This window comes from Mesitornis unicolor, unplaced genomic scaffold (genome assembly GCF_000695765.1).
Source record: "Mesitornis unicolor isolate BGI_N332 unplaced genomic scaffold, ASM69576v1 scaffold20911, whole genome shotgun sequence".
NCBI lineage: Eukaryota > Metazoa > Chordata > Aves > Mesitornithiformes > Mesitornithidae > Mesitornis > Mesitornis unicolor.
The window spans coordinates 1-26,943 of NW_010164722.1; the positions used below are offsets into that span (position 1 = coordinate 1).

A 26,943-nucleotide genomic window follows, 5' to 3' on the forward strand; every position below is an offset into this window, starting at 1 on the left:
CCCTTGCTCAGCTGGGGTTGTTGGGGGTCAGACAATTTGACTGATATGAGCCATTTGTTAAAATGGGAGTTGACATGTGCTGATACTGGATGTGACTTCCCTTTTATGTAGACGTCTCGTTATAAAATACTTGTTAATTTTTGTGGTTTTTGGGTTTTTGTTTGGCAGTAGGGCTGGATTGTTTTGCAAAAACGTGTGTCTTCTGAAAGTATTTGGTACAGGAAAATACTGATTTCTCTTGGAATTTAGTGTTTGTTTTTAGTCTGGCCAGCATGTACCTGGTTCATGTATATTCACAAACATATGTTTCACAAGTGTACGTTTCACAGTTGGTAAAGTTTATATATTGCAAATGGCTGAGAAGGAGGTGCTAACAGAGTACAAATTTCCCAGGGGAACGGCACACTGGGTCTGAGCCTTCCCACTTGTAGGAACACAGATGCTGGGCATTTGGGGTTTTTTTCTCCATCCTTCAGTACTGATACTGTCATGCAGTACGAATCCAGAATTTGATAAACTGTATATATATATTTATTTTTTTTTTTTTTTAGAAAAAGTCTAATCTGAGATAGGAATGATCTGGACATTGTGTTTTCAAATGTTTACTTAGGGAATATTACATCACCATGGTGAAATGGGTAAGCAACACCAAGGCTGTGGTGAGATGGTTAAACAGACCCCAGAATATCTCCATCCTTACCGTTTGTGAAACCACAACTGGGGCATGCAGCAGGGTAAGTTGGATTTTTTCCTAAGCTCTCTTTTGAAGGTTTCTTCCTGCGTTTTGTTTTCATATTCAGGAAAAAGATTTTCAAAAATCAGTTTGCAGATGCAGTAGTTGCAAGCTGAATATAATTAGTCAACAGGGAGGAAATGGATGTGAGAAAATTCCAAATCTGGTGAAATGATTTCATGCAATTAGCAACTTTGAGTGACATTTTCACAATTACTAAGCTTTGTTCATTCATTAAGTTCAGTGGAAACTGCAGTTGCTGAACATCATGTATTTTGGATATAGCTAGCACAGTGACAAGCTTGTCTTCTGTTGGGTATTTTCAGCTATCTGGTTTCTCCTCTCCCCCTACAGAGTTTCATTTCTGATCTTTCTGTCTCTCACAGCTTACATACGTTTAAAGGAAAAGGTGTAATATTCTGCTAATTCCCACAAATTTGATAGCAGAATTAAATAACTTTAGATAAAAAATAAAACTGAAAGGCAACAGGGATATTTCATTTTGAACGTAAGCCAAGCTGAGATACATTTTTCTTTTTGAGTCCAGACACATCCCATTCCTTGACCCAGACTTTGACTTCTGACACTCCTGCGTTACCTCGCTCCATTTTCTCAGTCGATCTTGTATCTTGAGTGCAGTTGGCCACTTTCCCATTCTGAGTCATGGTCTCTTCCCAGAACTAGCTAAATTATAAATATTTTCTATACATGCTAATATCACTACCAACAGATACTCCAAAGTAGAGGGTGTAATTTGGTAGCGTAATGGTTATGAGTGATTAATGTAAGTCTGAGTTTGGCCTCTGAGTCAAAAGGCTCCCATCAGTGTCTGCTACTGAAATCAGTCATGTTAAAGAATTAGGGATAATTTCAGAGCTTGTGTGCCTCTTTTGCTAAGTAGTGCAGGTTACTTTTCCTGACTCAGAAACGGCAAGTAAGTCCCCAGACTATGGATTAAGTTTGTGAACATGGAGATTTGTTGGCTGGGTTGCTTTTTACCTGGTTCCTACAAGCCTTGGGCCCTTTTATTAAGAAAGTCGGTTGGGAACCACTGTGAGCAGTCGCTTCTGAAAGGAAACCCTTGTGTTCTCCAAGGTCAATTGGACTTGTCTGAGGTAGGCATCCAGGGAGCTGTAATCCAGGACATAATAAAAAAGAGATTGAGAAGTCCCACTTTAAAAGAAATAAAAGTGCAGCAAAGGACCTTGAAGGAGGGTGAGCAAGGCGAGCGATGCCGTGCCGCTGTACTGAGCACAGCTCTGACCAGGCTCACGCTTGTAACTCGGGAGAGTCCCTGCGCTGCATCTGCTGGAGTAAGATGATGCTCTCGAATTCAGTAATGGATGAGGAAAGGCTGTGTTATGAGAATTTAATATTGTATCCCACCATTTGATTCCAACTCTAAACCGTTTTTTTTATTATTATTTTTTAGCATTTTGCACATGTTCTCAATTCCAAAAAATACTGTAAAACCCAGCTGCTTTAGTAGCTACAGATTTTTCATTTTTCAGGCCATGTATGTTCAAATGCTTCTACACCTAATACATTTTCATTACTTCAGTTTCACTGAGAATTTACAACAGTTGATGTATATTCTGTTTTTTTTCCAAAATGTGTGTGTGGTATATTTTCTTTTTACATGGCATGATGTGAAGTATGAGTGTGACCGATAAGAAACAATAATTTGCATTTATTTTTTTTCTCTTCACTAATGCCACACTGCATCCCATTAAGGCAGGGGAATGTGATTTGAAAAGGTCTCATACTTAGAGCTTGATGCTGGCTGTTTGCCCAGTGCTGATGAAGGACCTAAAATACCCAGTTGTCAATGATGCCTAGAGGTAAAAAACAAATAGAACTGCCTGTGTAAGCCTTTGTGATAGCTAATCAGAAAGGACTGAAAAAGGCGTTCTTAGGTCCCCTGTGGTGTTCTACCAAGAACTCTGAATAAAGCAGCTGACTTTGTAATTAAATTATCATTTGTTTCAATGTAAGTCCCAGTGAAGAGATGTGAAGATTGTAACGTAGTAGAAAAAAAATTAAATAGCTAGAGACCTTTTGCTGAATGTCAGAAATATTTTTGATTTATAGCTATGCCATAAAAGCAGTTTTTTTCTTTTTTAGAAATATGAAATGCAGTCAGACCTGTGGCTTCCTAAACAGGTATGGTATAAATGCTATTTCTGGGTGCATAATGTGTAATTGCTTCATTGTAATTTGTATTTAAATATATGTTATTTTATATGCTATAAAAATCCATTCCTATTGAAATTGAATACTTTTTAGGATCCTAAATTAATTTAAGAGCTGAGGATTATAGCAGTGTCTGTGTAAACATTCAGATGGCAGCTTGTTCCTCTGGCAGTAGGAATCCTGTCTCTTAGCAGCACACAGAGGACGTTTTCCTCTCTAGCTGATGGTGTCAGTGGTGGAAAGAGATGTGCACTTCCAGCGAGCAATTCAGCCCTTCGAACTGAGACACCTGTCTGGGTTTCGGAGGCAACGTTCCTTTCAGTTTCCCATCTCTGCTTTCAGTTAAGTAAGGTCTTAGATACTGATACTTTGTAGCTGATTAACTGCCTACCTCTTGGATGGTTAAAGATAGATCAGACAAATCCCATTCAAAGCATGTCCTATATACTGTGCTGATTTCTTTCTGATTAAAAAATAACCTCACCAAATTAAACCCAAAGGAGTTCAAAGATTGGAGGTCATATGGGCTGTAATTGGAGTGCATGAGAATAATATTTCTAAATTCATACTCAGAACAATATGTTGAACTAATGTGTCAGCAAATTATTCCATTTTCATAGCTTCAGAAGAGCTATCCAATACATGGATGAAACACTTTCTATTTAAAATACATTTCAGGCTTCATTTTGCAATGTGCAAATGAGAAATAATTTTTAAAAATCTATGCTTTTATAGCAAGCCATTTTCCTTAAATATTTCCATGTAAAGCTAGACATAGAGAGATGGTACCACATCAGGCTACAGTTTATGGTAAAACCATGGTTCAGAATATCACTTCAATGAGCTTATTTTTTCCATACAACTTTATCGAAATCAGTGAGTGTAAAGCATGCACTTGGTAACGTTTCGCTGAGTCCAGGCCATGGAAACATTTGTTCTCCTCATCACTGGTAGGACTTCTCTCTGTCGTTAACTGTATGTCTGTAAAGGAATGTGTCCTGGAAAGTCCCGCTGCATTAGGGATCAGACCACCAGACCTTTCATTGGGAGGGAGGGTTTTGCCAGGGCTGTAGCCCATGCTTTAGGACAAGATTGCACAATGCTAATGGCTGGCATGAACTGTACCTTTAGCCACCACGTTTTTGTTAATCTTAGCAGAATATATTTAAAATCTAGGGATTTTTCTCTGATTGTATTATGAGCACAGCAACTACCAAAGCCAAGGAGACAAAAAAACCCAAAGCGGATGTTTTGTTAAGAGGTTTAATGGAAAGTGTGACAAACAAACACAATCTTACATTTATAGAACGAAGAACCAGTTTTCTCCAAAGATGGCAGTAAATTCTTCATGACTGTCCCAGTGAAGCAAGGAGGCCGGGGTGAATTTCACCACATAGCCATGTTTATTGTTCAGGTAAGATTTTGGTTCAAGCTGTTTTTAATATCCTAGTGATCATCTAGGATTTCTACTGAGGACACATAACCCAAACAGGGGTTCGCTCTTCAGTAGAGCCTGAACACGTGTCATGGAGGTGGTCATTTGTCCTGTCCAGGTCAGTCACTTGGTGCAGAGGAACATATTTATAACTTCTTGTGGAGTATGTGGAGCCCTCTCTCTTTTCTTCGATGTCTGCTGTGTTGGCACATAAGGCCTGTAAATGAAAGGTACTTCCAAAGTACTTTCTCTGGAAGTTTAACCTTTCTGTCAATAGTTATGTTTTATAGTCACAGAAATTCAAGAGACATGTAGTAATACTCATTTTACCCAGTTTATGTACACTATATATGCATGATTATAATTTAAACAGTGTCAATTCAAAATATTCAGAATTTTGATCTTGCACACAACAGTAAAGGGAGGAAATACCCAAAACTTAAAATTTTGTGAAAATTAGGACTCTTTTACTACCCTTTGCAACTTTTTTCAGTGGCTTCCATTTCCCAGGGTCATTGCTTTTTCCAAAGAAGAATCTGAAAGATGATAAATTTGCACTGTGACTTTGAAGGTCATCAGTATGAAGCTGCGATGAACTAATAAAGGAAATTATGCCCTGGAACAGAACACTCCAAGGCATCTATTTAAATCAGCAGAGCATTAATCCAGGTACTTTAGCAGAGCCGTATGACATAGGAGGGATTATCAAGGTACCCAAAACATCAAAATAGCAGACTTGGCACCAGGCAACTCTATTATCTCCCTTTATGACAGTGTTCTGGTATGAACATTATTAAGTCTGAAAGATGTTCACAGTGTACTGCAGACAGAAAAAGAGCAGAAGAACTTTAATGAAAATTTAACCTGGAGAAGCAAGAACAAGATCCTCATTCACTAGAGTAAATATGTCAAGAAAGGATCAGAGGAGAAAAAAGGGATCAAAAACATGTTATATTCTGTCTTCTAAAGAAAACAAAGTCAGATGGAGATCTGATAAAGATGTACTAGTACAGTAACCACATATAAATTCACACCAGAACAAAACAATTTAGTCAGTCGAGTGTTATTTTGGTTTCTTTCTCAGTAAGAATAAGTATCTTTAAAATAGATGAAATAATTATGTTATAGGTCTGAAAATTAACTTGCAGCATTCCTGAGGATGTTACAGGTACAGTCAAATTTACCTTACACCTGTAGGCTCTGACATTTTTCAGTACTAAAGAGCCCAGGAAACTTGATCCTAATTCAGGAAAATATTTAAGCAAAAGATTAAGCCCCCTCCTATTCAATGACATAATTAAATATATACCTACTTTTAAATACTTTAAATATTTAAAGATAAATGCTTTAATCCCAGCAGAACAATGGTTAAAGTCAAGCTTATGATTAAGAGTTTATTATTCTATCTCTTTTAGGCAGAATAAGAGCTCTGGGTACTGCACAGCTCGAAAAATCAAAAATACTTCTATCTTGACTGCCAGTACCATGAATAAACAAGTATGAATGGTATCACCAATGACAAATTTGGCTTTAAGTATATAGCTACTCCTGAGAAGAAGAAGAATTGTGATATCCCACGTATCAACCATTATTCATCAATAAGCAACATTCTGTGTGGTAATGGGGCTGATAGAGAGCAATAAAAGACAGGAAATGTGTTTATATGATGTGTTTTACACAGTGCATTAATCTGATTGTCCATTATTTCTAAAGCAAACATGGAGGCATAAGAATTATATTAACCGTTGCACATAAAGTCTTTTGTCACATCAGATGTTTGTCACACCTTGTGGGAGCCACAGCAGCATAACAGGTGCCCTGCAGAATTTTAAGCAGTCAGCAGGTCCCCAGTGCCCAGGTGATCATTTTTTTTTCGTGATGGCACTCAGTTAATGTTGGAATTTGGTGTTCAGATCCTCATTACTTCTCTGTACAGATATCTGCTCATTAACAGAAATCAGCCTCCAAGTGCAGGGAAGTTGAAACACAGAACCAAAGTGAACATACAGTGACACAGAAGTAAATTTTAATGGCTTGCTTTAGATTAATTTAATCACTGGGGATTATTTGTCAATCTTACGAGTGCTGACAAATGATGGCCTTTCTTGGGCTGCATTTCTTTGACTGTACTTTAGAAAAGTATGTGTCAATGATACAATAAAACCAGGTTAGCAGAAACATCTAAGTAAATCTTCTTGCAAGGGAAGGTTTCTGTTTAAAAGGTTACTGTCTATCATACATTATTTACTGTCGGGATGTAGGGGGTTAGATGTGTGTTTTATTGTTTTCAAAGGCTGTTAGTAACTTAAAAATATTTTAAAGAAACTAATCTCAAAGTGGGATTGAATCATGTGTTATGTATCTAGAAATTTCTTACATGGGGTTTTGCAACTCTAGAAAGTCTCTTTTTTCCAACCACAAAGTAAGAATTATAAAGTAAATTTAATGGATCAAGGCAAGAACTTCCTGCAAGCTTCATAAATTATGTATTATTGCTGTAACCTTGAAAAATAACCATGTTTATTAACACTTGGCTGGGTTCTTTATTGCTGTTTCTTGTTAAATTCTGCGTTCTCAATATTTAAATATCTCTTTCAATAGTTGCAGCTTCTCTCTCTAGAGAAGAAGTAGTCTTTTATAGTGAATCACTAATTCATATTTTAATCATTCCTGGAGACAGCACTGAATATCAGAACCATCCTGAACAAGGAAACCATCATCATAAATACATGTACAGCACCTAGCACGCTGTCCTGATTTCAGTTTGTACTGGCAAGGCTTGTTATAGAGTTCCTGCATCATTCTTGTTTCTGCCTTGCCAGTTCCAGACATCTCATCAGTGTCCTTCAGCATTTTCTGCTTTCTGGTTATTGCTGCTGTTGACGTAGAGCCCAGAGTTTACAGGGTACAGGTCAGCAATACAGGGATTAGAAAAGACCTTCTTGCCTTTATGACTTTTTGTAGGCCACATAATCACTGAGACCACTGTGATTAGGTATGGATTGGTGCTCCAGATTCACACGAGCAAGGTGCGAGGCCAGAAAGCACCATTAGACCCTCCATCTGACCTCCTTTGTAATTCTTGCTGCTCGCTTTCACCCAGTAAGCTGAAATATAAGCTGAAATATCACCTCTTTTCTTTACAAAGTTTGTCTTGAACTTAAAAACTAAGAATTTTTACATCCAGGCCAAGCATCATAATCTTCATATAGAATAAGCACTTTAAGTATGTTCATGCTGTATAACAGTGAGAGTTGAAGTTTTAATCTTCAGCACCTAAGCGACAATTTTACCGTCTGCACTAGAAAGCACTCTCAAATGAGCTTCTCACTCTTCAGGTTTCATTGTTTTTAACCTGTGTCTGATGAGAAGTTTGCTGCAACTTCCAGCCAAAGAGATTCGTTTTACCTGAAGGTTAGGTACGCATTGCATGCTCAGCTTTCCTAAGTCAGTTCCTGGTGCATTGGTTGAGAAAACTGCCATGAAGTTCTTTGAGAGAGGTTTTGTAGCAGTTATTTCCTCGGGCTTGCACTGAGATAGAAACAGTATATGAGAGGGAGCAAGGGATGCTCCCCACATTGTAAGCATTTGATTCAGTTGCCAAAATTGGAAGCTACTCTGAAACTCTTCTTATAGACCCTGGATAAAGAGAAGCTTCTCCAGAGTGCATGTTGGAGCAGGGCCTTTACCTAGGTTTAGATCCTGTGAACTTCTGAATCTGAGTTTGTGTTGTACGTTTCTCAGAGAAGTTTGCCTGCCTCCTCGAATGCAGATGATGTTGATGTCCTCTCTTGGCACAGCCTCTTTGCAGTAATCTTGGCTCAGTACAAGCACGTGATAAACGTGAAAGCTTGGTGAGCACACTCTGGTGCAGAGCTTCGGTTACAGGGGTCTGAGTTAGACTCTTTTGCTATGCCCATGTAAAGGAAGAGAAACACTAAAATAAACAAAATATGTGTAATGACAAGATCCGAGGACTTGCATTGTCTGTTTGCATATGGGCAACTGAAAGAAAAATTGTGATGGAAACTGAGATTTTAATGACTTTGAAAAGTATATATGTGGGAAGGAAATGATGCTTGACGTTCAGGCCTGTCGAAGTGTGGAGTTTGTGATTTAAAGATGTTACGTTGCACATTAAAGTTTAAAAAGCTGTAATTAGTAATGCTGTGTGCAGACAATCCTGTTAGGCAAAGAAAGTGTAACAAGTAAGGTGAAAGTTAATGTTTTCCATCTCTCTCCAGGCTAAAAGTGAACAAATCAGTGTGAGACACCTGACATCAGGAAACTGGGAAGTTATCAAAATCCTGGCATATGATGAAAACACTCAAAAGATGTAAGCACTGTTCTCTTTGTCTGTTTTTGGAGATATCTGAATCCTTTTAACTGGAAATAGTGTATCTAAAATTAAGTAACAATATTTATTTATTTATTTTAATTTTTGAGCATTACCTTAAATTTTACACTCCTAAATGCATAAAGTGCAGTGTTAGACAGTTTATCTGCTAGTCTTTTATTGTGTGCGCTATAATGCAGAGTGAAAAAAGCGTACCATGACATCTGTTGACTCACTGTATTTTTTAAGTAAAAGAAATCAACACACAATGTAGCAGTAATAACACTTTGGTGGCCCTTTCCTTGATTCGAGAGAAGAAATCAGAGTAAATTTTTAGTACTTGATAAAATCCTCAAATCTTTAGTTTTCTTGCTTGGTTACTGCATGAGAGCTCTGAACTGTGGGCATCTGATTCAGCCTCATAAATTCATACAGTGATTATCCAATGCCAAGATTTTCACCTGAATCACTCAGAGAGAAATCTTTCCAAAGCCCATCTTAGCACTGTAGAGGTAAGGAAATACAGCACATACTTAGTGATTTTTGGGAGCAGTAAAGAGTTGACACAAAACATTTGAAGGCTGCAGATAACTGTAGTGGGTCTTGGTTATTCTCCATGTATATTTGCACACAGCAAAAAATAATGAGATGTATCTAATTCTGCTATTCTTTAAAATAAATGGTATTTCAGCAAGGACCTTTTTGAGGCTGCATTAATGTCTGTAATCTCCAGTGTTACTGGAGAAACACCTTTCTGGCCTGTCTTTCCATGGGTTTTGAAAATGTATCTGTAGAGAATTTCTTGATGCTTCTCCAAGGTTCAGATGAAAACGTAAGGTACGGATGCACTCAGCCTGCAGAGGTGGCTGACCGCATGTGGGTTGTCTCAGCCACCTGGGAGCACTTCCTTACCCTCCTTCTGCCTCTCAAGCAAAACCTTTGTGGGGATCTCATCCGGGACACACCAAGGACTTGCCTTGATATCCTTGCAGCAGCTCTACTGAACCTTTTTCCATGCACCCAACCTTGTCTGTAAACCATCACCTAGGGTGCAAGCTTCTGTCTCTAGATAGAAGAAAAAGTCGTTCTACAGCTCAAAAAGGGTTTTGGGTATCATAAGGGCTATCGTATTTTATGATGTCATTTCACTGTGATCTTTTTGTGCTCCTTGCATTTATATTTCAAACTCTTGTAGTGAAGAAGAAACTTTCTTCTGGTTGCTACTGGAGCTTCTGGGCATTACAGGAATTAAACAGAAACCATGAAATCCTGTGTTCACCATTGTTTTAATATGAAATTATATAGCATCTGAAGTAACTACTCCATATACTGGGTCTAAATTTAATCTTGGAGCTTAGATTTATTTATAAGTATTTGATCTTCATGTATATTTGGGAATTTTTAATTTTAAAAAAGTAATTTATGACATATCTCACTTTTCTAAATACCGCCCAAGTCAGTCTGCCAAACTGAGTTTAACTTTGTTCGTCTTTTGGGCACAGTTATTTCTTAAGCACTGAAGAATCCCCAAGAGGAAGACAGCTACATAGGTAAGAAGTACATGGGGCTGTGTTACCAGCTTCTTCATCCCAAGCCATAAGTGCTGTGATGACATTCTGTGAGCAAAATTGCTGCTTTGGGGCTTGTGTAATCACTTATATTGTGTAACAAGTAAGGAATCAATTTTTCAAAACTAAAAATGCCAATGATATTTTACACTTTAAAAAATGGAAATATTTTAATTTTAAATATTTTGAATATTTTTCAGCAAAATGTTTTTACCACTTATGTCTTCACTAGTCCTCTGTAAGCATCTGTAAAGCTAAACCTAAATGCAAGCATATAATATGCCTGTATTTTTAAAAGTAGTGAAAATCTTCTAAATAAAACTAATATTTATGGGGTCTAATAATGAAATTTAAAGTGTGTGGGCAAGGCACCTCCTCCTTACATGAACCTCAGTACTTAAATCTGAAGTTAATGAGGCTTTTCCTGGTGTGCTACTAACAGTGTTAGCCCGCAGCATTGCTAGTTATTGGAACCCCAGTCCTGCTTTGGGCAGGTTTTTAATCCTGTCTACATTGCCCAGTTTACAGAGCAGTAGTCCAATGAGTCATCTGAAAACAGTTTGCGTCAAACAGTGATATTTTGGGAAGTTTAAGGACCGAAACAAATTTTATCACTCTGAGCTAATTCTTTGTATATTGTATCTTATTACAATGGAAAATGTCTCTGATCAACTTTTTCCCCAGCGTATCAACAGTGGGATCACTGGATCGTCATTGTCTCTCATGCAACTTCTTGAAAGACCACTGCACATACTTCAGTGCAAAGTTTAGCCCCATGAGTAGGCATTTTTTACTGCACTGCAAAGGTATGTCAAATGCACAGCATGTAATAGTACTGTATTTGCTTCTGAATTAATGTATCCCCTTGAGAAGTCCGTTAGGCTGGAGTCTAACATTTAGCTCAGTAGTGGATTACTCAGAGCTCTGTATGGAGCTTATTGCAAGACTGTAAGTAAAGACGTTCTGTGCAAAAGCTAAATAAGTGATATCAGAAAGCTGCTCCAAATCTAACCCTTCCGTTCTAGTAAAGGACACTGACTTTTAAATTTACCTTGCATAAAAATCCTTCACCAAAAAATGTGGAACTTACAGTGACAGTACTGTGGTTTGTAACAGCTTCATTATTTTATGTATTGAGATTGATCTTGTGCAACTATACCTAGTTAAAAAAGAAGGACCTGCTTTCTGTCACACTGTGTCTTTATGTATGTGTACAGTATATATATACACACTCACCCACATCTACCAAAAATGAAGTATGGTTTAAGCCACATAAGACAGATCCTCTTTATCAATCCATTTGCAATAAATAACTTACAGCTTTTTGTTATTAGCTGCATTCCAGTAGCACTGAATGCCACCAGTTGGGTCAGAGCTAGTATGTATAAGTAGAAAACTAGAACCATCTCACACTGAGAAATTTATACCCTACACCCAGGAAATAAGCACTGATAAATAAGTAAGATTATAAGAACAGGTTCAGAAAAGCATGAGACAATCAATAATAAAGTGCATAGCTAGACCTGTTGTCCTTGAAACTTGCTGTATTTTACAGACAACATTCTCCCAGTATTTTTGTTCATTGAAATTACATTGAAAACAGCAACAACGCAATTCGTCTGAAATACATGTGAATAGCCCATTCTATTTGCATGGATTTTTTTTCTGTTTCTTTTGCACAAAAGTGAAATATCTGCCTGCTTGAGAATTGAATCTATTCAAACAAACTATGAAGATATATTGGCTAAAATAAGGTTGTGGTTGTTTTTATTGGTTTGGTTTTTTGTGGAAGTGCACCTATAATACATAGCTGATTAGAAAAAAATAAATATATGAACTGCATGGTTTATAAATGGTTAAAGCTGTAGCAAAAGTTACGGAGCTAATCCTGAGGCCCTTAAAGACTGCACTAGTAATGAGCTCCTCATGATGTAAGCAGAATTTTCCCTTGTGCTTGACATAGTCCCTGTGGGGAAAGTCTCAGATTCCTGCAAGAGGGAGGATTGGTAAATTAGAAAGAGTTTTTTGCCCTGAATCAGCAATGTGCTAGGGCCCATACTCATAGCTTCCTCTGTTATTTTAACAAAGTATATTTAATCTGCAGTTTTTAACATGTTTCTTTGATATAAAAATGTGGATGCCAGTAGGAGGTTGCACGTGAAATTACTTTCAGTGGCTTTAAATACGGCAGTTCTCTGAGGTGAGAAGACTGTGGATCATCCTCCTAGGATTAAACCTACACTCCACTGAGTTGCAACCTGTAGACTGCACTAAGCTGCAGGTGTTGGGCAGGGATGATAAAACATCAACATTAAGTTTTCCTACCTCTAGCATTAATGTATAGCTGTCAACTTGGGGTTATTCAGAGGTCTTCTCTTGTGTTTTGCCAGAGCTTGACAGCAGCAGTGTACTGCCACAGCTCTTCAAAATGCCTGTGGTGGGGCAGGTATTTAACAGTATCAACATCACCACCATAGAGCAGGTATTAAAACTCTTCTGAGGAGAGTTGCTTGTAAGCATATGAGGTAAACTGCCTCAAGGAGACAGATGACAGAAACACCTATGTGTGTACACACTCGTTTTCCAACAACAAAAAGCCTGACTGAATTACTACAAAAACAATTTACCCAGAAAAATCCTTGAGGGACTTTGAACTGGTTTGATCTATACAAGCTTCAGTTCTTCCACTTCTTGTTTACCCATTAGCACCTTTATTAGGTTAGTTTTTCCTCCTTAGTTACCCTCAGCCAGGAGATCCATCTCAGTATACCGGCTGGATCCATCTCCAGAGACTCTCCCGAGTGAGCAGTTATTTCTAGCCTGGTAGAGGAGGACTGGCTCTGCAGCCTCCCAGTTTTGGCAAGCGCATCCTTTACATTTATTTTCCACACCTTTTGTGGATTTTTCCTTTAGCACTTCATAAACGCAAGCAGATGTTAATCTCTCCACTCAAATAAGATACTTCACAAAGGGAGGAATTGTTTTTACCATTTTATACAGCGGGAAATAAGTTGTGGATTTAGTGCCAGTTATAGGAGGTCAATGGGAAATCCAAGTGCTGTGCTTAGTTCTGATGAGCTGTAGCACAACGCCTGTACCACCAGCCTGTCTTTCTCTCTTTTGATTGGTGTTTTAATGTACTTTAGTCTCCTTTTTTCAAATTTTGTCATCATCCTTTGATCTTTTAGTACAAATAGAGCTGGCTGGACTTTCACCTCCAAAAACTCTCTTTCTTAAATTGGAATTCAAAACAAAATTACAAATTCAGAAGAAGTAAAAAGAGCTTGAAAACCAAAGCAAGGGGAGAAAGAGACAGCTGAAGAAATTATCTTTTGAGGAGCTAAGGCAGAAAGCTTTTATTTGTCAGCAATCTACCTGTAAGACTTTTTTGTCAACAGTCTCCCTTGAGGCAGAGACTGAAACTGATAAAAATCTATATTGGAGACTCTCAGAGGCTGTGAATGGCATCACGCTATTTATTTCAGGTATTTTAAGTTTTCCTAGGCTCATGCCATAATTAATTGAGAGAGAGAACCTCCTCAGGATGACTCAAAACACATAAATTAAGCTCTATCTCTGAACTGCTCTCAAAGGGGATCTTTTCTTTAAAAAAAAAGAGGAATCTGAATTCCTAATTCCAGAGAGTCCATGCCTTTGTCTGCCGTGGGGTCTCTAGGGACTTCAGCTTTTCTGAATCATCCTTCCTAGCTCAACAGTGACTGCCTGCGTGTAATTCAAACTCTTGTCTCTCTGAGATAGAACTAAGTTTCCCATGTACAAGTTCCATGTTGAGGGTGAGGACACAACATTTTCTTTAGCAAGTTTACAGTAGTGGGAGTCCTCAGAGCAGGGACAGTGATCTCAGCTGTACCTCTGAGTGTCCTGAATGTTTCGTCACCCCAGTTTCACATGCCATCTTGTGCATTTGCACAGCACTTACTGACGTGGAGAATTACTCTCGATGCTTTTATTTTCTCAGTGGTACAGTAAAAATATAGTATCTGACATCACCATGAAATAAGATTAGATTACGTTACTCTTAGATTCAGCCGTGATGCTCTTGGTCTTTCAGAGCTGAGGTACCAGAGGAGCTTCTTTAACAGATAATTAAGTGATATATGTGATAATTTTTCAATATTTCTGTAGTTTTTCCTTAGAAAACATAAGTGAATATTATCATTAATTCACTTCCCAGTGACTGTTAATGTTACTGTTTCTGAATGTCAAACTGTTATATTTTAGACAGTGCCATTAAGTGCCTCTGTAATTTTTTCATTTATTATTTCCAGTTAAAGCATGGAGATTTAAAAAAAAGGCTCCTAGGTGCCTGAGGTCTAGACTGCTTGCTGAGCAGGCAGAAGGTAGTTTCTGTTTCACACTCTGCTGGTACCATAGTCTAACCTGTGTCCGTCCCTGACACCAGTGGAATCACAGAACGTTAGGGATTGGAAGGGACCTCAAAAGATCATCTAGTCCAATCCCCCAAGTGGAGTTACTGCTGTGTTTGAAGGGAAGTGTGTATATGGGCTTCCAGGATCTGGCTTTACATAGTCGCTGGTGTTCTCGTGCTTTGTTATTGACTGAAATGCTAACTACCCTACACTTCCTCTGCTTTTCTTCTCTCCTCAAAACAGGGCCAGGCATTCCAGTTGTTAGTGTGCACAGTACAAGTAATCCTGCAAGTGAGTATTCCTTATGGCATAGGTATATTTTATCCTCGTCCTTGATCATTCTGGGGAGCATGGGGGAGGGGAAGGCAGTTACAAGTAAATGAAAGCTAATAGATGGCTCATTCATATAAAGTTCTATTAATTACCTTTTAGCAACATCCACATCTGCAAATAATAAGGAAAGAAGTTAATCAACTGACTAAAACTTTCCCAGGCTTTTCAGATATGTTTTATGCTAAGTGCATATCACTCATTTTCTATTTACACTTGAGTTAATTAGATAGCAGGTTGGTCTTCATCCATTTCACTTTTAATGTAAATTATGCTGCCATTACAGTACCCTTCTGTATTTTTGGAGATGGTTTTCAAGTTACAATCCAATTATCTTGAAGTAAGGTACAGTCCTTGGACAACTGATCATAAAATCTGACCTACATACAATGAACTTAGTCTTGCTCTTACATTTCTCAAATCAGAGCAACTCCACTGATATTTTCAATGATGGCAAATCCAAGAATAAAGCCTTTTTAGGAGGGTGTTCAATACCCTAATTTTCAAGTTTTCCTCATTACTTTCTGTATATTGACACTAAGTCCGTTACTGTTGCCTGGCTGCTTGAGGTGCTTGGTAATGGCAGACTGTCCTGCAGCAGCAGAATTTTCCTCACTCGGATATTTCTTTGATGGGGCAGAGGTAACAACTCTGCTACCTCCAACTCCACTGACTCCACATAGCATGAAGGTGTGGATTAGAGGAAAGGGGACATCTTTTCATTCAAAACCACTAAAGCAATCCTTACATATCCTAATTTCATTCAGTAGATTATCCCAGTTTTTTTTCCAGAATCCAGAAGTTCTGAACTGTGCTTGTCTGCATTGCCTTTGTCATGGGCCAGCCACTATTCGGTGGACTTAATCTTGGACATTGACTGATCAATATTGTCATGCTGTCAAGTGTTAATTAATGTCTACACTTTGAATTATTTTCTTTCAATGTCACTGTCATTATTTGCAAAGCTCAGTGCCATAGCACACCAAGGGAGGGAGTTTTATCCAACTCAGTAAGGGGTAGCTACTGCTCAAAGCAAATCCGTTTTCTTCCGTAGAGCTACTAAATTCTGTGAAGGTAGTCTTTTGCTCTTTATTACTTATATCTAAAGTACTGTTGATAATGAATTCATGTAAAAGAGATTTACATGCAGCATTTTGCAGCAAAGTCAGTCAGGATAGAGGGACATTGTTGTAACAACAAGAAACCAAATAATAAGAGACATAATTTACCATTAATGTTTCAGTGCAAGATTAGATTATCGTCTTCAATTCAGAAAAGAATGATTAAGGATTACTTCAATTATTTCATCCTCAGACTACAATTATACAATTTTGGTTCACTGCCCAGAACAAACATTCTCCTTAGATTATCCGTTTTGGCCCTAAATTGAGTGCTTATTGTTTATTTTCAAAAAAAAAAATCTACATTTTAAAAGCAAGATTGGTAATTTCAGTAAAAAATAAATAAAGAAAAATTAATTAAATCATGCTTTCATGTGCAAAAAGTTCGCTTCAAATCTGTCTGCAGCTTTAAACCAAACTGGAGTCTTGCTCTTGGTTGAAGTGCAGAAGGATGTGCAGTGACCCAGAAGAGCTGTACTGGATAAATATTGATTTGGAATATGCAGGTTGATGAGAGTGCCTCTCTGAGGCTTAGGATCTCGCCCAGCAGACTCGCCTTTCCCTGTAGCAGCTGCTGTTAGTACTTGTCAGGGGTACTAGTAGTACTCCTGTTGTTCATCAGCAATTTCATTGTTAGTGCTTAATGAAAACAAAGCCTACTGAAGCCAGAAAATGGAATAGATGTATGTTTTGAGTTAAGCTGATTGCTCAGTTCCTGATTTGCAAAGAGTTGCATTATAAAAAGGTATTTACAGAAGGGGTTCATTTAGAAGATTTATCAGTGTACATTTGTCTCTTTTTCTTTAGCTTTTTTGAATCTTGATTTAGTTAAGATGTGATGATTCATCATACCTTTCAACTTGCTTTTCCTTCCTGTTTTCTACAGAGTTTTATATTTTGGAAAATAATGCTGTGTTGAAAGAAGCTGTATTTAAGAAAAAGAATTCCAAGACTGAAATTAAAATACTTCACATTGAGGATTACGGTAAATTTGGTAAAATGTTATTTTAACAAACCAAAAGCTTTCTTACAGTGTTACTGTTTTTCATCTGTGTAACTACCAGCCTTTAATGTTTTGCTCTTTTCTTAAAAGAACTCCCTTTACAGTTGTCACTGCCAAAAGATTTCACGGACCGAAACCAGTATGCCCTTCTGTTAATAATGTAAGTATCTGTGTAGAATCACTCAAAGTAATAAAAAAGTCCTTCATAGAAAACATGTAACTCTGTAGTAGGAAAATGGTTTTTTAGCTTGTGTAGGAAAATTACCTCATGGATTTGAGTTGATAAATCAAAAGGCTTGTTCTTGGGAAGATTTTGTTATGGATGCTGTCTGGCAGAGATGCCTGGGGTTCTTTGAGCTTGTCAAACCTAGCTATGTTTCATTGTACTTTTATGTACATGAGGCACCAGCCCATGGTGTAGCTGTGAGAAGCTCTGCAGTTTTTCCTGGACCTATACAGATCCCTATCCACAGAGGATCTAATTCAGAGAATGTGCTCTGTTTTTCTTTCTTTTCTTTTTATCCCTGATAGAAATGAGTAGAGCTTCTAAAGAGGGGCTCAGTTAAGATGCATAAAGCAAAACTGTTTTTAGAAACATTGGAAAGAAGAAGAAAATATTTTCAAGCATCAATGGCTGAAGGCATTATAGGTGCCATCCAAAGGCTGTTGCTGTTCATAGGAAACCTTTATGGGAAGAAGGAGGTACTCTCTGGCAACCTGCACTGCTCTTTTAAAAAGAAATAGTGTGTGTATTTCTTTCAGAGGCTGTCAGCCTTTGAGTTGCATGTCTACAGAATGTATAGCAGAGGAGGAAAGCAGTTGTGAGTGCACCTGCAGCCTACTTAGGAAAACCAATGATGGCCAGCTCAGGGCATCATTCATTGCTCTCCATCTGAGCTCAGCATTGGTCTGCCATGGCTGTAGAGGGCTTTCCTGTACTACAGATCTTCTACCAGTCCCATTTGGAAGGAATTGATGTGAATTTCACTAACACAGGTGTGGGAGCACACTGCTAATTTCATGAAAATGCCTAGTTAGCTGAGCTGTATCACCTGGAGTAGACCTCCCCTTAGTGACAGCAGAGATCCTTATTGTTGTATGTGAGGTCAGATTTACAAACTTGAGCTGCTGAGTGATCCCCAGTTCCTCTGCTTAGGTAAGATCTTAGTTAATTGGACAGAGAGGCATAAACCTGCTTATTTCTAAGTCCAGTTTGTGGTTGAAACTTGAGTTTTTCAGTTGTATTTATCTGCAGTTGTGGAGGCTCTCTGCTTAAGTGGCTCATGATCACATTTTTCTTTTCTTGTAGAGAAAAAGGACACATGGATTATTTTATTTTTGCAGTATTTGCTATCATCATCCTGAAGTATGATTATATTTTGAGCATTTTAAGTGGCAAACTCAAAGGCAAACCCACTCTGTGAATTGGCTCCAACAGCACTAGAAGCAGTTGCAAACACTTGCGCTTTTTTCTGAGAGTAACACTAAGGTGTTAGCAGTGCAACACTTTCTTTTTTAAGTATTCTAGTAAATACGTAATCTGCCATGTATGGTTATGGTAGAATATGATAGAATATGAGGTTATATACTCATGTAGAACCCAAAGAAAGAGGAAGGAAGGATCAGAAGCCTTGAGAAAGCCAAATCAAACAATGACAGCAAAAGGAAAACTTATAAGGAAATACTATTATGAAATGTTTTTAGATGTCAAGATTTGAAATAATTGAGAACAGTACCGAGGCAGGGTCTCAATTTAATCTTACCAAAGTTGTCAGTACCCAGTGAGTGAATAATGTGGCCAAGTCATAATATGTAGATATGTTTTACAATTTTTTTGTTATGTGCATGTGGGATAAAAAGGAAATTCATCCACTTATGAATAAAAATTGTGGTATCTGTATTTATAATATGGAAACTGGGCTTCTTTTTAGTCATTGCCTTACCTTTGCAATACTGAATTGTCAACATTAGCTTTAACAGGAGTTATGTTTAGAAAACTTTTGCACTAATGAAAGTATGAAACTGAAAATTTGAAATCTGTCCTGGCTCATGTAATGTTGTGTGTGTTGTATCCTCCTCTTACCTAGAAGGGAAGGAAGTTACATTTCTTCAGCACCTTTTTACAGACTTTAAACTTAAGTTTGCCAGCAATCCTTTTCTGAGTTAAAGATGTCCTCAAATGAGATATAAAACTGAAAGCTCTCATTGCAGTTATGGGACGTTTCCTTGTGGGATGATTATTTGAGCCTAGTAAGTTCTGCCTAGCTCTTGAGAAAGAACGACTGGAAATCTGTGTGCATGTGAAGGGTAATTTGTTGTCCCACAAAACTCCAGATTGACCTCTTAAGGTTTATTTCATTATCAGAAGTACTGCTTTCAAAAAAAAATGTATTCAGGTCTGAGGAGAACATGTGGCTTTTACAGGAAGCACTGGTTAGTTGTATATATGGTATCATTTCCCCGATATTTTACTTTCCTGAGTCCCAGAGTGGTACTGTTGAGTCTGATTGAGAAACACACTGTTCATACTGCTAGAAGCATTAGACAGGAATTTTATTAGCGACTGATAATAAATGCTGTCTTTCATATTTTTCAGCTGCACCTCTTTTCTTGCTTTTATTCTCAGTTATGATATAATTAACATTATATTCAAGCTATTGAAAGTTTCAAAAAGAGTATTTACCAATGTCCTTGGTAAGAATGTTGGTTTGATTGTATATTCATTTTTTGGAAAGAAGATTTTATATAACATCATGATCCATGCAACTTACACTTAAATGTACATGAAGAGAAGATACATATTTGGAAAAGTGAAGTATTAGCAGATTAGAAGTGGCTTTTGCTTTCCATCTCAGTAGCACTGCAATTTGACAAAGACTTGAGAAAAAGAGAGGAAAGGAAGAAACGTATATGAGGAAAAGAGAATGTGAGTTTAAATCTGAAATTCACCTAATGTGTCTCTGCAGTGCAAATTAAATGCTTCTTTAAGTGCACATAAGCTTCTAATGCATATAGGCTTTGTCCCCTAAGCTGTAGGGTAAATACGACATATAAGAGCTCACAGGCTCTGACTGGCTGTTTGGCTGCAGTGATTGCTTCAGAGCCACTCCAAGCCTCTGACGAAGACTCATCTTCTCTGGGTCTTACATTTTGCCAGGATCAGGTTTGCCTGTGTGGTCTCATCTCTGTCTACAGATTTTTTTGTCCTGGTGACTGGTTTTGCTGGCTCAGAATAAAATGAGTTGTTTGATGGCTGAGGTTCATAATTTTACTGTAAATTTTGTCAGCAGTGACTGCTTCTGTGTGGTGTTAACATGCTCCAGAGAAATCCAGCGATCAATAGGGTTATGATTACGATAACAGAATTTGGAAGCAGATAAAGGGGAGAAAGTTTGGTATTATTTGGTAATTTTTGTTAAATCACTGAAAGCTGGTATCCATTTCAAAAGTGCATGACTATAATAAGGTTCCTGTATGCATGCAAGGGTGCCTGCAGATGAATTTGAACTCCAGCACATGGCACCCAGGGGTCTGAATGTTAAGGCTGAGTGCTGGAAGGGAGCCTAGACCAGTGGATTCTGGTCCTGGTGTGAAACCTGGGTGTGAACTCGGTACAGTTCCATGTAGACACAAGCTCAACTTAAGGACCAGGCCTTTATAAGGATTTTGTGAAGATTCATCTATTAACAGTTGCACAAAGCATGCTGTAACATTCAAATAGAAGATCATTGTATTGCTATGTTAAAAATTGATGTCCATGTGTATGGCAGGACTATCTAACAGATAGGTTTCATGTAGAAACCAGTTATGTTGGCTAGCGCTATTTTTCTTTCCAGAATTGTGAGGCATAGGCTATAAAATACTAAAGAGATTATAACAGACTGCTTTCCTCCATTTTTATTTCTGAACCACTAATACATCTCACACTTAGTTTCCTTCTGATATAATACATACAGTGTAGCTATAGATTAGAGGTGTACAGTAATTGCCTGAAAGAGTGATTATCATCTCTTTTCTATATAATTAAGATCAAAGTTTAAATTTCAGATCCTTGATTTTCTCATTATGGTTCACCTTACTCATTAAAATTGTTGGAAGATACACTCCTTGGTAACACACAGGAAATTATTAAGTAAAGACTCTGGCATTTAATCTAAGTAATAAAATGAGAGGTGATAATCATTCTCTATTTTTTCTTGAACATAATTAACCTCATTCCTTCAAAATCTGTAGGTAATGTATCTTAAATGTCAGCATTTATTATTTAACAGCGTTTAAAATTTTCCAGTATGTAAGTGGATATTGTAAATCTGAATCAGTGGAGAGATTGTTCTCATCTTTGAGGGGAAAAAAAACAACAGGTGTTCTCCAAAGTAACAGTGAAACGTCTTCAAGAGGTTTCTGTTTGTTTCTTTGCTTGCTTGTTTTCTTATATTTTGGTAATAAGCAGGAATCACTTCACCTGTTATTGAAATTATGAAGGATATAGGCCTTGCACAGGTAATCAAACCTGTTTATGCCTCAAGTTAATACACTCTCAGGACTGATAGCAAGATAAGACAGTAGGGTTGGAAGAGAAGGTTTTTTTACAGCTACCGGAATAACTCATTAAAAGACTAGCAGAAATGTAGACAGGCATAATGCAAGTAATGGGAAATATTCAATATCTGAGAGAGAGTAATGTTTTGTGTATTAATAGCTGTCTTGTGTACTTTTGATTTGTCGTAAAGGATATTAATTTGTTTTAACTGGCAGCTGTTGCAAGTGAAGGATCACTGCTTGGCTACATGGTAAATTGTAAAAATACCTGGTAGATTCCACTGCTTTTCAGTATGCTTGCAAGGAGGACGCCCCTGAAGGCCTTTTTATTTGGCCAGTTCTTCCTCTGTCAAACAGCTGCGAAGTTTACTTTTTTTAGGATCCCTAATCATGTGAATGATTCACTAGTTGACTTTGTGAATAAAATACTCATTTAATCTTCCCAAGCAAAAGATAAGAGTTTCTAAACACCTCCTTTTCTGATGACGTGGGACAGTGTTGCATCTCTTGTTCTCAAAATTTAATTTTCAAAGTCTTCAGCCTCAAGGGTTTCAGAAAGATATTTTAAGAATGACAATTTTAGGTTTTGTACTATGCTGTCTACTTCAGTCTCATCTGTCACCTAATTCTGCCCTAGAAATGGAATCACTTCTGGTGATTTATTTTAATTTGTTTGGCCGCATCTGCATGGAGGAGTTGCAAAGACATTGTTTTTAATTGCAGTCTGCTATGCCTTAACAAGGTATAAGAACAGAGTGGAAATACTTGGGGTTTTCTGTCCTCAGTGTTTGAGGCTATTCAAGTTCCTTGATTTCTGACCAGTAATGATGGACGTGCTTGAAAGCTGATGCTTGTGAAAGAGATGCTTATGAAATATGAAAATTAAGTTAATTTTTCTATTACACCAGTTATGCAAAATGATTGGTTTTCCCCACTAGTTTCACCATAAGCAAAATATTACTTTTATCAGTGATATTTCTTTGCATAGATTTTATCCTTTGAGTTGCAGTCTTTCTCACATATTTGCTATCAAGATACCTTTTCCATATGTTGCATCAAATCCACTGTATTGGAGAATGATATGTACTGGGAATTAAGCAACGATGATAGCAGTTATTTGCCATCTGTCCTTTAAGATTGTTTCACCCCTGCTTGGCCAGCCCTGTAACTACTGACATTCCTATTTAAAATCTTGCAACTTAGTTTTTAAATGGTGCAAAACCAGGAACAAATTTTGCTGCAGTCGCGATAGCAGAGCAGCAGAGCCGTATTGCTCAGAGCGCAGCAGCAACGGCCTCTCTGGTAAGACTGTATTATTCCCTCTAGGCCGTGACTCAAGTTATGAACAGAGACTTTAGTTTAAGCTTTTGATTATAGAATCTGAAAGAACAAATTCTTCTCTTTTCAGCAATATATGAACTTACAATGAGCTGTCCCTTTTTTCCAGACAGTCCGAGATGTATGTGGCTGCCTTGCACGAAGCATACAAATAACCCACTAAGGTCAATGATATTGGTATATTATGGATGGCTTCTGTCTATTGAAACTGTACCACAATGGTGAACTTCGGCACTATGCCCGAGTCACCAGCAATTGTGCTGCCACAATGGACTCATAATCTGAGTGCAGTCGCTGTCGAAGACATACACTAGGCAGCTCTGAACCTTGAAAGTCAGGAGCAAATATGAAAAAGGGAAAGTGCATTTGCTGTCACTCACAAGGAAAAAACATGAATCAGGAGGAATCATAGAATCATTAAGGTTGGGAAAAAACTCTAAGATCAAGTCCAACCATCAACCCAACACTTTGGTGCCCACTAGACCATGTCCCGAAATGCCACATCTGCACATTTTTTTGAACACCTCCAGACATGGTGACTCCACCAGTTCCCTGAACAGCCTGTTCCAATGCTTGACCACTCTTTCAGTAAAGAAATTTTTCTTAATATTCAATCTAACCCTCTCCTGGTGCAACTTGAGGCCATTTCCTCTTGTCCTATGACCAGTTACTTGGGAGAAGAGACCAACACTCGCGTCACTACACCCTCCTTTCAGGTAGTTGTAGAGAGTGATAAGGTCTCCCCTCAGCCTCCTCTTCTCCAGATTAAACAATCCTGGTTCCCTCAGCTGCTCCTCATAAGACTCGTGCTCCAGAAGATTTAGGCATATTCTTCATTTGAATCAGTCTGCTCCTGTTTGGAGATGATGCTTCTTAAGGAACCCTTGAAGGATGTCGAAGAGCCTGTAGCTTTACATAGCCCTTTTGGTGCTGACTTCAATTTTTCTGTAGTGCCTTAGCTAATCCATGGTTCCGTTAGAGCCATCCCTAGTCAGGTGGGAAGACGACTTTGGTGTTTGTATTACACCCAAGAATAAATGGCACAGATTTTCTCCCAGACCTACTAGTAGGGTCAAGAAATAATTCTATGAAGAGAGTACCACTGAACAGTAGTTAATTATAATTAGGCTGTAAGTAGTAATGAGCATAAAACAAAAACTGACCTTTGAGATTACTGTAATCCCAGGGCAAACTTCACAAATCAGGCTGTGCTTCTATTATTGCACTGTAGTGACAAACTTGCTTTGTTACAGGGCCCTCAGGGTGATGTTCAGACTTGCATAAGGGATTAATACCTTGCAGAAGCCCAATTTAAAAGGTTAAATGTGGGGCCTAAATGGTGCGTAGAATATATATGCTCTCTGTGGAGGACAGAAGCACACCTTAGATAATCAGTATCATTTTATAGCAGCAGCTGAAGAGTAAAGAGACCTTTTGATACTAATGGGAATTTTGACATGTTCCTCAATGGAAATGGCTTTAAATGCCTGTCACAGTCTACTTATATGGACATTCCTGAAATAAATTAGCCAGTGGAAAATTGCTTCCAAAAGCAATACATCAAAGAGCCCATCATGCAGGAGTGGAAGATGTATAGTGTTTAACATCTGAGCCTAAAGGTAGCCCAGCTGTGTCCTCCAGAGAAGGAGCTTGGGAAAACATTGGACAGTTCTTGCCCACTGAGAATCCGGCTGAGGTTCTTTATATTGTCCCTTTCTTAATAGAAAACTTATCTGAGGGTATCATCTCTCATTGAAAATACTTTTTTATTTTTAGTATTTTCTGGTATAGAGAGAGGCTTACAAATGGATGGTTCTTTTCCTATTCCCAAGTATCTAGATATATAACATATATGTACATATACTCACACACATGCATATATAACCTAGGTATATAACATGTATAATATAAATGCTAGCACTGTATTTGTTTTTTTCTTATATTAAGTGGGAGGGAAGCGAGTTGACTCATCGTATTTTCACTTGTGTGGAGGTGCATTAAACTGCTGATATTTCTGATATCTTACTGTGGTAAGTTGGAAGAACTTAAAAAAAAAAGGATAACTGATCTGAGGTTGCTACTGTTGGAAGTAGTGGTAAAAGCTCTGTGAAAACATCTTTGTCAATGTAGAGCGCTTTTGAAAACCTTGTTCTGTACAATAAGCATAAATTGAAATAATTGTTGTGCTCCTGGTCTTTCTGTAAATAATAATGATAATATACTTCTGGAACATGGGTTTTCTGCAGAGCTCACTTGACATTCAGTATTTCCAAATTCATTCCTCTGTGTTGTTAGCAGTTAGCGTAACCACAGCTGAATTTGTTAAGCAAACAAAAAAAAATGAAATGCCCTTCCTTTCTTTTTACAAAGCCAAGTATAAACTTGATGCACAAGATAATGGTGAATCAAGCATAAAATTTTCACTGAGTCTATAACCAAGTAACCCTGATTTGAGTGCATGGCTTAGCAACTACATGGGTAGGTCTGGCTGAATTTGAGAACATACGTATTTGTCATATGCTTGACAATAAATAGAAGGATTACCTTGAAGATGGTCTACGTTACCCACAGCCAAAACCAGATACTGAATCAGCACCTTATTATACATGTAAGACAGTAGTTGTAGGAGATTTTTGTCTCTGCTTCCTCCTCCCAGGTTTATATAACTCTCTTTGGCAAAATAATTTCTGTCTTCATCTTTCTTTCACTTTAGACAGGATATTCCCAATCTAATTTCCATACAGCCAGCACAGACACTTTTAATTTGCATTCAACTGGCAGATGCAGCCTGCACAGAAATATTTTGCATTTTGTACAACTTCATGGTAGCCTGCTCTCTTATTCTGTATTTATCTTAAGGGAAAGATAATGACAAGCTTCCCTTTTAAAGCTGACATTTTATTTTCTTTGGAAGGAAAATAGTAAATTTGGCTTCAATAGAAAATGCTTATTGTTCCTCTAGAAAGTGCAGTCTCTCATTCTATTCCACCTTTTCTGCTGTAACCCGCCTTTTTTTTTAGTCATAAAATAAACTTATCACTCCTGCCTGCATCCATTTCTTGCTATGAATTTGGATGGAGAAAATACAATTTTCTCCAATGTGTACTTTAGTGTTCTTTGTACCGTATTTCCAAAAATCCATTCAAGGATACAGTAATGCAGTTATTTTTGTTTTCTAAGATGACATCCTTCTTAATAGTATTATACATCCTACAAAATCGTAATCAGGGTACTAAATGAGTTTTCCTTTTTGTCTGTTTAGTGTGACTTAACAAATTCTACATGAGCCTTTTCAGAACTGAGCTAGCTGTTGGTGATTATGTTATTTTTTTGTTCACTTTATTAACCTATAAGGAGCACTACATGCTTTTGTTTTCTTTCTATAAAGTATATTCAAGTATTGGCAACACTGCACTGTAGTGGTTATAAAGTTAAAGAAATTATTTTGTTTACTACTGCTGCAGGGATACCAGCAGTAGCTAATGGGATGGTATCGATGGAAGTGACAATAATTCAACAGGATTGCATAACCGACTGAACTCTGCCATCTAGGTTAAATAAAATATCGGAGAACGGCAAAGTGCATCACATTGTCAATAGTCTTCGTTTGTGTCTGGTGTGTTGGTATTTGCAGTGATGAAGCTCCAGGCAGCCAGTTGGTTACAGATAAGTTTCACATTGACTGGGACTCAGTGCTTGTCAACTCTGATAATGTCATCGTAGCTCGATTTGATGGCAGAGGGAGTGGATTTCAAGGCCTTAAGATTCTACAGGAGGTCCACCGATGCTTAGGATCAGTGGAAGTGAAGGACCAAATAGCAGCCGTAGAGTACGTATGTGCAAACTTTTCTTCTCTTTTACCCTGTCTCCACCTTGGTGAATGAGCATTTTTAACTGAAACTGCCCGGTGTTTTCTTTGCATAGTGAATGCCGTTAATGTTTATTCTTAACGCGGT

The 26,943-nt window shown here is 37.8% G+C and overlaps 1 protein-coding gene across 1 annotated transcript in view; it reads left to right on the plus strand.

The window, feature by feature from the left end:
- Window positions 1-610: 610 nt before the first annotated feature.
- Window positions 611-26,943, plus strand: part of DPP10 (dipeptidyl-peptidase 10 (non-functional)) — a gene marked incomplete at its 5' end in the record, with an annotated part of 36,745 nt that continues 10,412 nt past the window's right edge. Inside the window, 10 exons of the mRNA XM_010194415.1 lie at window positions 611-734; window positions 2,858-2,896; window positions 4,233-4,340; window positions 8,606-8,697; window positions 10,200-10,247; window positions 10,950-11,071; window positions 14,900-14,947; window positions 16,994-17,092; window positions 17,201-17,270; window positions 26,622-26,816. Of these exons, the coding sequence (XP_010192717.1) occupies window positions 611-734; window positions 2,858-2,896; window positions 4,233-4,340; window positions 8,606-8,697; window positions 10,200-10,247; window positions 10,950-11,071; window positions 14,900-14,947; window positions 16,994-17,092; window positions 17,201-17,270; window positions 26,622-26,816 (945 nt within the window). The remainder of the gene's footprint in view (window positions 735-2,857; window positions 2,897-4,232; window positions 4,341-8,605; window positions 8,698-10,199; window positions 10,248-10,949; window positions 11,072-14,899; window positions 14,948-16,993; window positions 17,093-17,200; window positions 17,271-26,621; window positions 26,817-26,943) is intronic.